Below are 17,431 nucleotides of genomic sequence, written 5' to 3' on the forward strand. Positions count from 1 at the left end.
CCTTTTAATATGCAAATATTTACTTTTAGTTTAGGAAGTAGTTTATAAATGAAACAGTCAGAAATAATGGATTTATGCATAATATTAAACATGCAAAAGCAAAGTATCTATTTTATTAACAATTTATAATTTAAAAATAAATTTTCTCTTCCTCAGTGCTGTAATGCAATTGCCAAATGAATTTCTTCAATGTGGATCATAAATACACCAGTAAAATTTAAGGTAAACCCTTATAAGGGTGTGGTAACCCTTACAAATAAGTATGTTTTCTTTCCTTAATCCAGTCACTGTCAGTTGTTCAAGGGCATTTTGATTTATTTACAAAATTTTAAAACTTAAAAATATTACATTTTAAATGCATAAAATAGTCTGGTTTTGAAATCTTTTATACTGAGTAGTAGGTCTGACATATTAATTTACTGAACTTTATATAAATATTGAAAGATTAATAAAAGAAATCACAGCAGCAAAGAAAACAGTTAGCTTGGGAGAACTGAGACTAAAATAATAAATTCATAGTTATAAATATACCATTAAAACATATTGCATATATTATGTCATTTTCTAAGAAATGTAGCCTTTACTTTTAACATTAATATTATAATTTTTAAGTAATTATGAAAGAGAATTTTTGCATGCACTTCTGAGCATGCAATACTTTATATTCTTATATACTATCAGATGCAGCTAATATTTTACTTGTAAAGGTAACTCTAAATGGTTAAATATTTTATTTTTACAAATTTATATGCAATAGATTTACTAATCATGCAATACAAAGGCATCTAGTCATCAAGAATTGATAGGAAAGGGAATTTTTTACATCAAAATGAAACAAGAAACAGGAGTAATACACTGTATTCTTGTCTCAAGAAGATGCAGTCTTAGTAGTGCTTTAAACGCAGCTTCTAGCTAATGGATCAGGTTAGCTGGGTTATCTATGAGATAATGTATCTACCATAGGTTAAGAAAGTTAGATGATATACGTTATGTGCAATTGCAAAAGCTAATTATTTTCTCAGAATCTCCCTTGGATGGGATTTGAGAATGCCTAAATGCATCAGATAGATGGAGAAGCTGGATTATGGTTACATGCAGAGAGGCACCCATGCAAGCGACTTGTGCCAGCAAGAGCTGTCACCCCCAGCAAAGAGTGGGACATGGTGCCCAAGGGAAATAGCAGGCTGAATCGTATACCTTGCTGCATGAGAGCTCCAACTCCAAACCAGAAACTATTTAGCAAGGTGAAATTGTTTTCCACCACGTCTGAGTCAGGGTTGCAAGGGTGTGGGTTATACCACTCATAGGGACTAAACCTGTGGTAATTGACAGAAGAAAAGAATATATTTAAATGGCAGTAAGAAGACATTCTATCCAGCATTTTTGCTGCAAAAGAAACAGAAAGACAGGTAAGATTAAGCAGAAACCAGAAATCAGCATTTTTATAGTATAATTTCATATTCATGACAGCAAGTTCTAGGTTTTAAAGATATCTATCCTTATCAGCTGATTACATACTAAGATGATTAGCAGCATTTCTTTACCATATATGACATAAGAGAAAAATCTGTGTATCATTAAACAAAGATTTTTAAGATGTAGGCTTTTCAAGAGAAGGATTAACAAAATGTTTTTAAAGACTAGAAATTCATTAAAGAAGAAAACAAACAGGTATGAAATAAACATTTTTAAAACTGTGGAAAACCTGTTAAAAACAGGAGAAATGATACAAAATCACTTTCAGAATTTTTTTATGCTATTATAGAAACTACCACAGTGGAAGAGATTGAGTAATCAGTGAATAATTATTTTTCACAAAAGAATACAGTACCATGGATTTATATCTTAATGTGTGACAAACTCAAATCCAAATAGAACCAAATCAGAATGAACTACACTCTTATATTTGCTTCTAACTTCATTATGTGTTTCAGAGAGGCTGGCAATATGCAAGATATCAAAGTAGTATGAGAAGCAGGAATGCATGTGGACACTGGTATCCACATATTATTTGTTTTCAAATCTACAATTAGTTTGAATCACTGCTTTAAGACAATTAATTTTTGAAGCCAATTCTAGATGGTTTTAGAAATATAAACAATCTCTTGAAAACTGTAAACCAAGAACTTTATAACTTGTCATGTGTACACATAATTTGTCCTAGTTATAATCCAGATATATTTTTCAATTAATGGTACTATCAAAAAATAAACAAAATATTTTCCCTAATATCTCAAATTTTAAAGCCACTCTTTTACAAATCAAAATTAGTGTGTGTGCCCTTTATGAAAGCATTAAAAAATCTTGCATTCAATCAAAGTTATTTGAATAATGTATCTGTCACTTCAAAAAGCCCAATTTTCTTCACAATAATCTTTCTGACATATTAAAATTCAGAAGATCAAACAAACCATTTACATCCTCCTAATGCAATTTTTAGAACACCCTTGTTTTAATAGGCTATCATTGACAAACGAAGGAATGTTTTGTTTGGTTCTCTAAGTTAAACTGACACACTGAACAGAAAGGTTGATTGGATAGTAATTAAACATTCTGATCTGATTTGTTATGTCTGACTGAAGTAGAAATAGCTTTGGTTGTAAACATTTCATTTTTATTTAAATGCCTTTATTACTTTTACCCTAGTAAAAATAGTTATATACATTTTTAAAAGTACTTCAAAATATTAGAATATTGGTCATCAAACTTTATCCAAGACTGTCTTTTTTAAAAAAGAAAAATATTATTAATTTTCAATTATCCATAAACAATTTACTGTTCGTCAGAAAAATTGTGATCTAGTAATCAGATCACAGGCTCTGCAGCTGGACCATGCATCTCCATGGCCTTGGATAAGTTATATAAACTCTATTTTTAAATAATAAATATTTTAAAATGTGACTTTGCCTGTAGTTACATATTCTGACTCCTATTCTGATTCCTGGATAATTAAACTTTTCTTTTCCTACTGTTGACAGTATATCAGCTATAAACATAAAGCTGGTCTGTAAAAGCTCAATTTAGTTCTTGTACATGACAAATCTTAAAAACATAACCACAGAGGGTGAGCATGTAGAACCTGCCTAATCAAGATCTCTGGTTTTCACACAGAATCCCATGAGCCCTTGAATTTTATAAGTGCTTCAGGGGATTCCATTGAATGGGGAGAAGGAGATGAAGTTTTGGGGGGTGCAGAAATGGAAGTATAAATATGGGGGATTCTGCCCTTCCTCTCCATATGTGTATGTATTTTTACATGTACATATAAAAATATACATATATTTTTTCATTCTGAGAAGGTAGGAAAAGAAGGAAGGAAGGCAGGGAAAGAAAAATGAGGGAGGAAAGTGGAAGGAGAAGTGGAAAAAGTATGGAGGAAAAATCTGGAAATACACTCATTTCAAGAGACTAATAATTACCTCAGTGAGTGATTTTTATATAATTTAATTGAAAGAAAAGAAAAAATGTATGACAAACTAATACTTAAATTCAAATTATGTACACCTTTCACCTTCTCCGCTCTGTCTGCTTTTTACTTTAGCATGAAGATCTCCAGTGGGCCCAAAAGAGGTGGAATTAGCCTAACAAAAATGCTATCTAACTTGAATTTGCAATTCGTTCTTCACGGTGACACTCAGAAAGCTTTTCTTCTGTCTCCATTTGATGCAGTAACATTCTTCTAATAGTGTGATGTAAGTTATCCTTCAACACACACACACACACACACACACACACACACACACTTCACTGGCCTTGCACTGTCCTTTAGCTGCTTATCTCCCTCACATTGAAGACAACACAGCTCTGATTCTAGTTCCAGTCTGTTTTGTTTTTGTTTTTTTTTTTCCTGAACTGAATTACCTCTCCCATCTAAGATTAACTGCTATGTTTAACCCTTTCCTTTGTATTTCCAACAGATCTTGAGTCAATATTTCTTCCTTTTAATTCTTCTGACTCACCATTTTTAAAAATTCTATTGACTTCCACACTTTTTTCTGCCCATCAGAAAAATTTCAACCACCTCAAATCTATATTTAACCCTAATCACTTCCTAGATCTAAAGTGAATTTCCAGTGGCCAGATGATAGACTTTTCAATGCTAATATGTTCAATACAAACCCACAATCTTTCTCCCTAATCCTTCCCTTTAATTGTCTTCTCCGTCTCTGTCAATAGCATCACCTGCAGGCATTCCCAAATCAAGTTACAAAGGTCCTGCTCTTAGTCCTTAGTTCACTTGTCCTGAACATTATAGTCAACTTCTGTTCTTTACATTTCATTTCTCCTAACACTGACCTCCAAAGTGAAGGTGAAAGTGAAGTCGCCCAGTTGTGTCCGACTCTCTGCGATCCCGTGGACTGTAGCCCACCAGACTCCTCCGTCCGTGGGATTCTCCAGGCAAGAATACTGGAGTGGGTTGCCATTTCCTTCTCCAGAGGATCTTCCAGACCCAGGGATCGAGCCCAGGTCTCCCTCATTGCAGACAGACGCTTTAACCTCTGAGCCACCAGGGAAGCCCTCAGTTGTCAATTTAAATCAGTCTCCCTACAGAAAGACTTTCATTTCCTCCTCTCCTCCTTCCCTGTTTATTTCCATTGGCATTAATACCAGTTCAGGTTGTCATATTCTGTAGCTATTGTCTCTGAGATAGTCTTTCCACCTTGCATTCCAAATTTAAAAGCTCTAAATATTGCTTCCCAGTTTACTGTCATGTAGAATAATTTTTAAAATGATACAAACAAAACTTTAATCATGCCTACAGCCTACATACAAAATACCCAGACATTTAAGCGTGGAATTTCAGATCCTCTGCACTGTGCTCCATAATACCATTCCAGGATTATGTTCTACTGCTTTTTGTCCTACTCACCAGCCTCTGGCCACTTTCCCCCAAAATCCTATATTGATTCTTACCCATTTCTTTGATCATCTTGTCCTTTACCCTGTAATATCCTCTCTACTCCCTCCACTATTCAAAGCCTATACCCACCCTTCAATTCCAATCACTGCCATCATTTAGTTTGACCTTTCCTGATCTTTTCTTGAAGTATCTAAGGTAGACACTGGTAATTACCCCTAAGTATTCATTGTCCTGCCTGAGTTTTACTAAGAACATTGATGTCCACATAATAAACTATACTTTCTGCCCTTGAATGTAACTAAATATGAGCCTTTGCAATATGAACAGACGTGATGTGTATAACTTCTGAGAATTCTTTTTAAGGATATTTGCCTTGGACTTTCTTTGCCTTCTTCCTCTTTTAGGAAATGGTGATGACTACAGATTATTAGAAGCCCTGGGTTGAGGATGACAGAGATGCCCCAAGACCCTATACTACACTCCTCTAGGCTGCACAGTAGGAGAAATAAATGCTTTCTGAATCAAGGCACTGTATATTTGGCTATCTTTGTTAAAGAAGCTTAACCAGTACTTGAATGACTCAGGTACTCTGCTCATTTTTACATATCTATAGTTCTAAAAGCTTCAATACATTTATCATTACCTGGTTTCTTCATTAGAATTTAATACACATATCTCCCCCCTTTTATTAATTGTGAATGAGTACATGCAAATGCAGTATCTGATTAATCTTGTGTCTCCTACAATTTCTAGCACAAGGTGTTAAACCTAGTGGTCATCTAAAGCATATTTGAATTATTCTGAAGATCTTTTTACCTCGCTCTCCTTTTCAATTTCAGGCTATACATCTAAAATTATAATCCTCCTATTTCTCTATACCTTAGTATCTCCTTCACCCTATGCTTCCATCTCTGCAAATCTTTTTGAATGCATCATCTTTTTCCTTAAGACTATCACTTAATCAGTTTGCAACTTCTGATGAAATTCTCACTGAACGCCAGCCCTTTGATATCCTCTCTTTTAACTCTGTGATGTGTTCTTCTGATTATTTGTTCTCTGCTCCACTAATAGGAGATCCCTTTTGGCTAAATCATGGCTCTCAGATCTTTCCTCCCTCTTTAATGACTTAACACACTCACTGCTCAAACTCCTGTGCTGATAATTACAAAATCTTCTTAATTTATAGCCATAAATTTTCTCTCAAAGCATTTCCATCCATTTTTGTATATTCCAACTTTGGCAGCTCACCATTACCTTATACTCAAAATGCCTAAAACAAAAACCAAAAAATTCAACCATACTTTCCTTCACATTTTCTTTTTTTTTTTTTAGCTCTATAATAATGTAGCACTTCTCTGAGTTGAGATTAAAAGCTTATTTCCATTTTATTTTAATCTATCTCCTTTCTTAAATACAAACAAATGTGATACACTTAAGCCGTATCAACTTTTGTTTTATAATGCCTCTTTGTTTTATTCCATCCATGCACTTGATCTCAGTTCTGAGTAGATGGTTTTAGGACTCAGTTCCTACATGTTTCCTATTTTCTCTATTTTGTTTTGCAAATGTCTTCACATATAGTTTTGTACCATGAAACTCCGGTTGTCTAGAACATATCAATTCTATTAAATACTGAATCAGGTTTAACCTGCTATGCCTCTGAATTTCAATGCTCTATATAATATGACTCAATGTGTTTAACCTTATTCAAACTATTATGTAGACTGGTCAGTTGTCTCACTGTCTTTGTATATGCTGTTCTTGTTAATAGAAAAATCCTCTTCCCTTCAGTCGACTCACTCAGCCATGTGTCTGTGCTACTCCTTTCTGAAATTCCATAGTGCTTACTTTTCTCCCAAAGCCTAGTTATTTCAAATCTCTATATATTGCATATTGCCTTGTGCTCTACTATTGGCATTTTGTATACTAATTTTTTATTTTCAAAATTTCATGATGCCTTTTAGATAGGCTGTTTATCAATATAACTATCATTATTAATATTTTATTTATTTTAAAATAAACATAATATTTTTAATTATTTTAGGGCCTAAAAATTGCCTAAAAGAATGCCTACAGGATTGGTGACTATAAAACTTAAGTTTCAGCCGTAGGTATATATATATATATATATATGTTTTTGTATATTTTGTCCTTGATGACATATTGCTAAATCTCTCTAAGCTGAAGATTTATTTCTAAAGAAGAGCAAAAAAAGCTAAACTAAGCATGAGAGATAATATATGCAAAGCACTTTGCAGACTATACAGTGCTACAAAATGTTAACGAAAAGTGTATAATCATTTAATGATTTCTTACTCTAGAGTCTTATATCAAAAATAATTTAGATTATATATGAAATAATCTGCTCATTGAGGAAATACTTTTACCATATTATGCAAAATGCTAATTTAACATTTATTTGAACATCTTTTTATAGCAGAGGCAAATTTTACCACAACCAATGTAGAGAACACAATTTTTCCATTACTTATTATTTTGAACCAATGAGCTATATACTTTCACATATCTGAATACTATTTTTGTGCTGCTTCTTTAAGCTGCAGTGACCTTTCTGCAAAGTGTCTCATTTATATTTCAGGATTTAAATTCAACTTAAGTTCATCATCATTGTTATAATAATCCTCAGCTTTCATCTGCATCATAAATTCAAAACAAATCTTTTTTTGAAAATTCACCAGAAGTAACTGTGATATTATGAATTTTTTGCTCTTCTTTACTCTACTTAATTATTTACTGAGACAGCAATTCTACACCTCATTTTAAACTTGGGGTTAAACTGGTTGTAATAAGGGAATTAAACAATGTTCTAACTGAAATTATTTTTAAACAAAATAGATATAACCATTTCCAAAATCAAGTATAAACAAACATTCTAGCATGAAAATACAATATTTTAGCACTATATACTATTTACATATTGACTATGGTTTTTTTTTCCAGGGTCATATAATTAAACTGAGGATGTAATAACAAATGATCTTTTGACACTTTTCAGTTTAACACTCAAATAATTTGAAAATCTACAATTTGGTATTCAAATTTCAATATTACTTCTCTGATTAGTGGAGAAAATAGACTATTTTAAATGATGGTCCAATGATTGATACATTTTACTGAATAAAATTTAGAATTCTCAAGAGAACATAAAATTATCCTTCTGAATAAAAAAGGTTACGGAATCTAAATTTGTTCTCTCTCTTTTTTTTTAATAATCAAGTGACAGGTGATGCTGGATTGTTTAGAGAAGAAATGAGAAGCAAGTAAATGCTATATAAAAAATCAATATACATTAAAACTGTTCACAGAATAACTATAACCCATGTTTTCAGCAATAATTCTGAATTTTCCAAGAATCACCCCCCACTTCAGTTATGTTCAGCTATTCACTGAACAAAAATGATATAATTTATTGACACATGTAAATGACATACTTGGTCAAAAGAGGTGATCAGGATAGGTTTGCACTAATACAGGTTAGCATGGAGCCACCAGTGTATTTGGTACTTACTTGAGAAGCAGAACATGGAAGTGGATGTCATAACTATCCCCAGCATTAAAGCAAATAGCCATAAATGTGAGAATATTTCTAGAAACTGGATCTAAATGGACTGAGAGGTGCTAAGGTCACTCCATTACTAGAAGTTAAAGGCACCATTAGTTTAATTCAGGAATGCCCTGAGGAGAGCTAGCTATAAGAGCTCCCATACTTGGGCAGAATAGCAGATTATAATCTAGGGAAGGGATAAAGCATGTGTATTTATTGAAAGTACGCCATTTTGATGACAACTCCTGTGGGAGCAGACATAATGTGGGAACTTTTAAAGTCTCTGAAAAGCAGGGTTGCCTTGTAGTAGGAAGAGTTTAAGGCAAGGCACCAAAGAACCACTTGATTTACTCAAAAGAAGTCAAGGTTAAATAAAACACTATTAGAAATGAAATATAGAATTAATAGCAATAATATCAGTTTGTGTCACACTTGCCAATTACAAAAACAAGTGCAGCTATATTCTGAACTGCCACAAATGACCAGAGAGAATGACAATGTTATTGTCATTATTATTATTAAAAGCTGAGATTTAGATAGATCAGGGATCTTCCCAAGACACAAAGAAGGCTAGAGTCAGCTGTGCAATCAAGTCCCTTTTATCTCATTTTGCAGTGTCCAGTCGTTATCACACCCCATCAAAAAGGAAAAGGGAATTCTTATGTTCCAATTCAGTTCTCTGTGATAGCAGTGAGAAACTGCTTGATTTTCATTAGGGATAGAAAAAGACTTTATTTTATCACTTTTTAGCATACTTATATCTTGCACTCTGTAAAGTCAATTCTTGCACATTCACAGCATTCAAAAATTAAAATTTAGTTAATGCCTTGATATCACCAGAGTACAAAAATATTCCCAAATTTTTCAACAAAATATCATAATTTGATTAACAAAGGCATTAACTACTCTCTGATTTCAGAAATATTGCAGAAAGAATGTCAGTTTTTAAATTTACCACCCGACTAAGCCTGATAATACATTATAAATGTTAAAATTTAATAATATATGCATAGATATGAAATCCTTAAGGAAAGTTCAAATTCACCTAAATTTAAAGTATTTTTACAATATTATGTTTTCTCTATAATTTTACCATCACCATGTGAATTCTAGCTATTTTGAACATGTAATATAATATTGCTTCTCTTACACTGTCAGGGAAAGTTATATTTTTGAATCCATGAAAAAACGCTAAAAGCAGGAGCCTCAGCAATTTTTGTGAACCATCACAGTATCTTTGAGTTGACATAAATCAAGTTAAGGGAATTTAATTTAGCATTTTGGAAGAGGAAAAAATGTTCTAGGGTAGACACTTATTTTTCAAAATAATTTATTTTTAACTAACTTTGATTTCAGAAAAGAAAACGTCCAGAAGTAAACTTGAAGTTTCTTTGTGTGCATATTAGCAGTCATTACGGCATTGTGATCAGATAGTGCCATATGACTTTGGGAAAGTACCACATCCAACAATGCTGTTAGGTTCTCTTTCTGACATCTGTCGAAAACACAGGGCTTCCTGACAAGAAGCTTCTCTAAAAATGCACTTGTCATCCTAAAATTTAACCTGCCCCTTATCTTTTATGGTTCTGAAAGTCTAAGATAGAGACAGTTTCCTCAAACACTAATAGCTTTACTCCACAGCAAACAAAAGAGCGGTATCTTAGTAGTAGGCTCTACCAACAATCAAAACTGATTCTGACCAATTGCTTAAAGGGCATGATCGCCTTATATTCGAGGAGTATCATTTTACTTTCAGTGTTTTTTTTTTTTTTAGTTTATTCAATTGCTTGTTGCTTTCTGAATCCTTACTACCAAATAGGCCACTTTAGGTGCATAATTAATTCTAAACACTATTTCTTGCCAGAAAAGTAGTTTTGTGATCATTCCAAATAAATAGTTTATATAAACTAAATAATTTATTTTGACAAATACAGATGACTAATATTCTATAGCAGTTGATACTGTATATTTTATGTTGATAGTCATCAATAACAAACACATATCCTGAAATAGTTCTTATTATTCATTAAATTAAATTTGTTTTACTTGAAGTGACTGTGTGTGCACTGGATTATGAATCATACAAGCTCATACTGGAATATTTTAATTGTGCATACATTAAGGACTATAAGAATTGGTTTTTAAGGAAAAGACTTTCATGGTTATAGTTAATTTTAATTACCTTCCAAATCATTAATGAGCAGGATATTAGTTAAGGCTGTATTGTGTTTTCAATGCTCAGATGTAAAAGGTTTCATAATGTAATATGATGTGGTGAGGGTTTGAAATTGGATGGAGTTAAACTATGGTTAAGAAAGAAATGAAAGGAACAAAACATTTGGAAATCATTATTACATAAACTAGGAGATAATATGAGTGGGCAATTTAGAAAGATGATTTAAAAAAATAAACACAATTCAACAAAATATATTTAGTTCAATTAAATATATCTTAAGGAGTAAGAATTAGCTGTTATTTGTACATTCATGATCACATTTGATAAAAGTAGGTAAATTCTATTTTAGTATATTAGCCAGTTAGCACTGTGTCAGAAGATGCCCAAATAGAGTGATGATCAAAAAAAAAGAAAAAAATGAGAGCAATAATATGACTTCACACTCCAAACCAAAGTAACTTCCTTATTGCAAAAACTATAATGCTGAAGGTTCTCTGTACAGTGATTATTGTCCATATAACTGAAAACCAGTCCTGTGCTCTATTCTTGGCATAATCCTATGCTGACTTTAAATTAACTTGAACATCTATGTATTCTCATCAGTTAAACTGATGAGATGTTCAGTTAAATCTCATCAGCTCTCTATCCTATGAGAGATTTCCACCTGGTTGTAAAGCCATACCTCAAACTCAGCACAACTAAAATCAAACTGGTCAACTTTCCCATACCAAAACAACCCAATGTCTGTACTCAACTGATTTTAAAAATAATCTAGGCATTTTCCAAAGCTCGAGATGAATATTCTTGAAGTCATCTGTCATCCCTTCAATGTCTTTATTCAGTATATCACCAAAGTTTACCGGATTTTTCATCAAAATAACTTTTGAATTTGCCCTTTATTTCCATTTCGCAATGCCTTATTACTAAAATTTTAGCTTAGGCTTTATTTATCCCTAATGCAATAAGTCTTCTTGACTTTTGATTCTCCCAACACCATCTCTCTTGTCCATCCTACATATAATTACCAGGTAAATCTTTCTGGACCTTAATATTGTTAGTTCTGTCATCAAAATCCTACAAGAAATCAATATTGCTTTCCAACTGTTTCTGTCCAATTTTCAAAGCTTTAGAAAGCTGAGCCTTCTCACCATGTTTCCTATTGCTGTTGGTTAGTTGCTAAGTCGTGTCCAACTCTTTTTCAACCCCATGGACTGTAGCCTGCCAGGCTCTTTAGTCCATGGAATTTCCCAGGCAGGAATGCTAGAGTGGGTTGCCATTTCCTTCTCCAGGGAATCTTCCCAACCCAGGGATAGAACCTGCATCTGCTGCATTGGCAGGCGGATTCTTACCATTGAGCCACCAGGGAACCCCATGTTTCCTATTATATCCCAACAAAAATCGTATAATCTATTTTAAGAAAACAATAAATATCTCACATAAAACATTCATATTAACATCTCCACATTTTTGCTATTGCTGTTCCTACAGATGAAAATATTCCATTACAGTCTGTTAATTAAAACATACTTTTAATTAATGGACAATAAGTCTTTTCATAGGAGAAGACATACTATGTTTATTTTAAACTCCTCCAGCTGAAATGCTCTCTCCATTTTCTTCTACTTAATATAGTTTTCCTCATCTTTTAAAGTCTAATTCACTTATTGGGATAGATGGCATGCTGTTTAAAAGAAGGGAGCATGTCATTATAATTTTACATATTGTATACCATTAGAACAATATTGGAAATAGGATAAGTACTTAATAACAGTATTGTTTTATTGAGTGTGTGTGTACCTGTATATATATATGTATACACATACATCTATATAATCCTGTGGCACTTTGTTCAGTATTACTTATAATGTGTGATACCGTCACTTCAAATGTCAGATTCTGAAGAAAAATGACTTCCATTGGGTTAGATTCAAGATGAAAAATAAGTTCAATGTAAAAAAATCAATTATCTAAATATATTTATTAAAATGTTTAAACAAATAAGCTACAAATAATGATCATTTTAAAGGATGTCTACGTTAATCTTTAACTCAATATCTCATAAAATAGCACATTCGAAGTCAGTGGCAGATAGACTAAAACTATCCAGATAGCTTTTATTACATTTATAGGAAGAGAAATATTTTTTCCTTAACTCTTTAAAACTTTAAATAAAATTTTATGTGTATTTATAGGTCTTTCCTTCAGTCAATACAGTGGGTGCTTTTATACTTTACACGGTATTAAACTACTCACTGATATATCTATAAAATACTGCTACAGGGGTGTGAAATTTATGTATATTAACTCCTCAAGAATCAGAAGTCATTATTCAACATCATCCTTTGCAACTCTAGAAGTATGTTATAGATTATTTAAAGTTTTAAGAAAATCTTAAAATTTAATTGCATTCAATTGTATCATTTTAATTTTATTATTCACAAATATTTTGCCTGTTAAATATGGACATCAGAAATGTTTTAAATTTAAAATACATGTCAAATACATAAGACTGTATGTGTGCAGACACTGTTGAACAAATAGAAAGATAAAGAAATAATTATTGCAAAAAATTTTCCATTACTATTAGCATTCTTATCTGTCACCATCTCTATGTCTTATCTTTCATCTTCAGTGTCTTTATCTGTAGAGTGAGGAGGCTGCCCCAGGTCATCACTACAGCTTCCTTCAATATTAATAGTCCAGGATTTCATTATTCTTTTAAAACTATGTCCATTAACTATCTACCTATTTGCACCATATTATACAGGTAGTTAGGGCTTCCCCAGTGGCTCATTGGTAAAGAATCTGCCTGCAATGCAGGAGGCTTGCAGAAAAGACGAGGTTTGATCCCTCAAGTAGAAAATGGCAACCCACTCCAGTATTTTTGCCTGGAAAATCCCATGGGCAGAGGAGCCTGGAGGGCTTCAGTCCTTGGGGTCACAAAAGAGTCCAACACAATGGAGCGACTAAACAACAATAATGTGAGTAATTATTCAAACAGGACAAATAGGATAAGCTTTAAATATAGAAGCAAATTTGTGTAAAAACTTTACAAAATAATGCAATTTAAGCACAATTCTTTCAACATGCATATTTAAATTATGATCTAATAACATAATTGCATAAATTTGATCTAGATAAGAACTCTGAAAACTGTCATTCTCAGAGCATAATTCAGTGCAGATTTGTCATTTACTACTTACGGTTATATTTTAGAGGAATAGAAAACTGGTTTAGCTTGCACAAATTTTTATTGTGATCAAAGTATAGTTATTTTCCTTTGTTTACTTAGTGGATATATGGATAAATACATAAATATCTGAAAATATCAATATATGAGGAGATATATACATATATAGGAAATAGAACTATAATAATGAAATATGTTTAATCAAATAGATACAAATAAAATACCTGCTGATGAAATATCATTATAATAAGTAATTAGATCTGAACACTCGACCCATAGGCATAGAGACAAACAGTTTTGTGGTTGTGGCAGGCACCCCATGTTGGCAAGAAAGGGGAGACTCCAGTTAAAGCACTTTTTTATAGTTCCAGTCTCCTCATGAGGGCATTAATTACTCCTTCTACCTTCCTGTCTATTTTCCTTGTATGATCAGCTCCCCTAACCTGGCTCTGATTTTTCTGGATACAGTGTAACCTCTCCTTTCCAGCTCATTTCTTCCTTGTTTACTATAACCCGAATGGAAGGCAAAACAGCCCTCACATTTAAATGGCAGTGACAAGAGGGCAATAATGCAGACAGTGATTGGCTGCTTCTCTAGCTCTGAGGGACCACTATACTTACAGACGAAGTGAATCCCCTAAAGGGCAAAACAAAAATGCCATCTAACAATGCATAAAGATACCTTAAAAATTATTAACCTGATAACGTGTGTGTGCTGTATATGGGGGTGTGTGTGTGTTGTGAGTCTGTAGTATTTTACTATTACTCTCTTTAGTTATGGTTATCCAATCATTTTTATAGAATGTTTATACCATCTCATTTGTTTAATTATGACTCTTTGTGACCCTTTGGACTGTAGCCCACCAAGTTCCTATGTTCATGGGGTTTTTCAGGCAAAAATATCTGGAATGGACAGTATTTCCTTCTCTAGTGTATCTTCCCCACCCAGGATTAAGCCAGTGTCTCCTGTGTCTTCTGCATTGCAGGCAGATTCTTTACCTGCTAAACCATTGGGGAAGCCCTCAAAATAAATGGCAAAATCTATTAATTAAAAGGCAAGCCTAGGTGGTTACTGTAATTTTTATAAACTTAAGAAAATGAAAACATCTGAAAGCCATGTTATTTCAATATATAATATGCCCATATATACGTATACAACATGATTTAGAGCTATGTGCCTTATGTATAAAACCATGCTACATATTTATCACCAAAAAAAAAATCTCACAAAATTACAAACTTCTTAATTAGATAAGAGCTGATGACATGCCATCTTTATCTATTTGTCTTCTATCTGTTATCAATTTAAGGCCTGAAGAATAAATTTAGTTTGTTATGTTTTCACTTAAGGCCAAAACAGAGTAAACATTAGATTAGTTTGGGTTTTGCATCTGGTTAACTGATTTTATGCTCTAATGCATGAATCACTAATATGTTTAGAGCTTTTATGTTCACAGTAAACCATTGTCAGTGACTCAATCAAAATACCTTTTCATAAATATGAATAAAACATTCCTTATTTTAAAACAAAGAGAGTTAAGAATTTAGGACTAGAAATATATAGCAACATTGATTAACAGCAACTGTGAGATTATCTGAATATTATAAAAAATATGGATACATTTAATGGATTTGTATGTAAACAATGGTTGAGAAAACTTAAAACATTAATGATATAACTTATTATGTAGTTTGAATATCAAGACTTAAAATAGCATTTAGCACATTTATTTAATGCCAGAAAAAGAATCATTGCCTTAGATTATTTTATAACATTGGAACAAGCTCCAGAGTATGATGATATTCTATTGTTTGGATAAAGGCATTTTATAAATTTCATACATATAAGAAGGTGGATCATCTTTCTAATTACTTTTACACACATAACATAACATGAATCTTATCATTAATATATACCTTCATACCAATGTTTAAAAATTTACCCTGTAGCCTCCTTATGACTCAACCTGCCTATTCAAGTTTGCTTGTTGTTTTGGACATTATAGTAAGCTACACTGATCTGGAAGATCACGTATGAGTTTCTACTATTTTTATAATCAATTCATAGTATGGCTGTGCAATTATTTTAATAATTTCTTAGAATCTGCCATTGGATAAAACAGGAGGGATAAATTCAGATTATGGATACATTTTTTGTTTGCTCAAATCAATTCCTTAAACCTTTTCTTAAATTTAAAACTAATATTGTCCAGCCTTGTTCCCTAAAATCATTTCCTTCAACTGTACCATCAGAAAATAACTATCCATGTCTAATATCACTTGTATATTTATTGTAGCTCTACTATATTTTATTATCTCTACATCTATATCAATGCACTATGTGGCTGTTAGGAATGTGATACAAAATACACACTATATAATGAGATGCATTTTGTATAAAGCCAACCTTTACTCTATTACCTCCTATTCTGTATGTGATTTTTGTCTTATTTTCTGGGCAGAGGAAGCAGCTTTAACTTCTAAAACTGTATGCTAGAATAAAATCCTGGAGTCAGAAAGGCAAAATGGAGTACTAGTTAACTTTAACTAAGAAAGCATGCATTTAAAGACATCTTATATTTGTACGACAAAAAAGTAGATTAGTAGAAAGTAGCAGTAAACAGTAATAGAAGACTAGTAACTGTTCACTAAAATATAAATCAGGTTATGAATTCTCTATCACTTCTTCAACTTCACTCGCTCAGTCGTGTCCGACTCTCTGCAACCCCGTGGACTATATCCCACCAGGCTTCTTTGTCTATGGGATTCTCCAGGCAGGAATACTGGAGTGGGTTGCCATTTCCTTCTCCAGGGGATCTTCCCAACTCAGGGATCGAACCCAGGTCTCCCATATTAGAGGTAGACGCTTTAACCTCTGAGCCACCAGGGAAGTTATTTTCCTTTATATTAGTTCCTTTTATGTTATATGTAAAATTTTAGAACACAGTTAATAATTGTAAGGAAAATTATAATATTTTCTAAAATGTACTATTATTTTGTCCAGAGAAAATTCCCTAAGCATTTGGATTTTGAAAATGGCATAAGAATTATATTGGCCAAGAGTCCTGAAAGTACCATTAATTCACAATATTTTAACTTGTATAAAGCAGTCTTGAGTGCAAACAGGAACTTTAGACTATTTAACATATACAAAATACTTATGTATTAGATTAAAATAACATCTTTCTTTTGTTCTTTGATATAGAAAAACATACTGCTTTTTTATTCTTTGCAAAATACTAAAGTTTAAATAATTCTGCTTAATTCTCAAATTCTGTAACTATATATAATAGGTGAATTTTATGCAATTCATGTCTTAAAAATAATCATATCAGAGCTTACACACTTTATAACTAATATTTATATTAGTTATGTGTTCTCAAAATTTTAAACATTTCTAATTAATCAGAATTTTTTTCTCTCACTGATTCTTATATTACATTTATATAAATAAGATTTTGTTTTGTCATGCAATTAAGAACTGTTTTTAACTTGCAGCAAATGAGAATGAATATATACACTTGCATATATATGCATGCCTGCATGTGGGCTAATTTGCTTCAATTGTGTCCGATTCTTTGTGACCTCATGAACTGCAGCCCACCAGGCTCCTCTGCCCATGGAACTCTTCAGGCAAGA

General features: G+C 32.4%; 1 protein-coding gene across 2 annotated transcripts in view; it reads right to left on the reverse strand.

Moving 5' to 3' along the window:
• The window catches only part of GRIK2 (glutamate ionotropic receptor kainate type subunit 2), a 723,766-nt gene that overhangs the window by 121,916 nt on the left and 584,419 nt on the right, over window positions 1-17,431 (reverse strand). For both annotated transcript variants that reach the window (XM_068985543.1, XM_068985544.1), the window contains exon 12: window positions 1,198-1,316. In XM_068985543.1, the coding sequence (XP_068841644.1) occupies window positions 1,198-1,316 (119 nt within the window). The remainder of the gene's footprint in view (window positions 1-1,197; window positions 1,317-17,431) is intronic.

The sequence above is a fragment of the Capricornis sumatraensis genome, chromosome 13, assembly GCF_032405125.1.
Source record: "Capricornis sumatraensis isolate serow.1 chromosome 13, serow.2, whole genome shotgun sequence".
Lineage (NCBI taxonomy): Eukaryota > Metazoa > Chordata > Mammalia > Artiodactyla > Bovidae > Capricornis > Capricornis sumatraensis.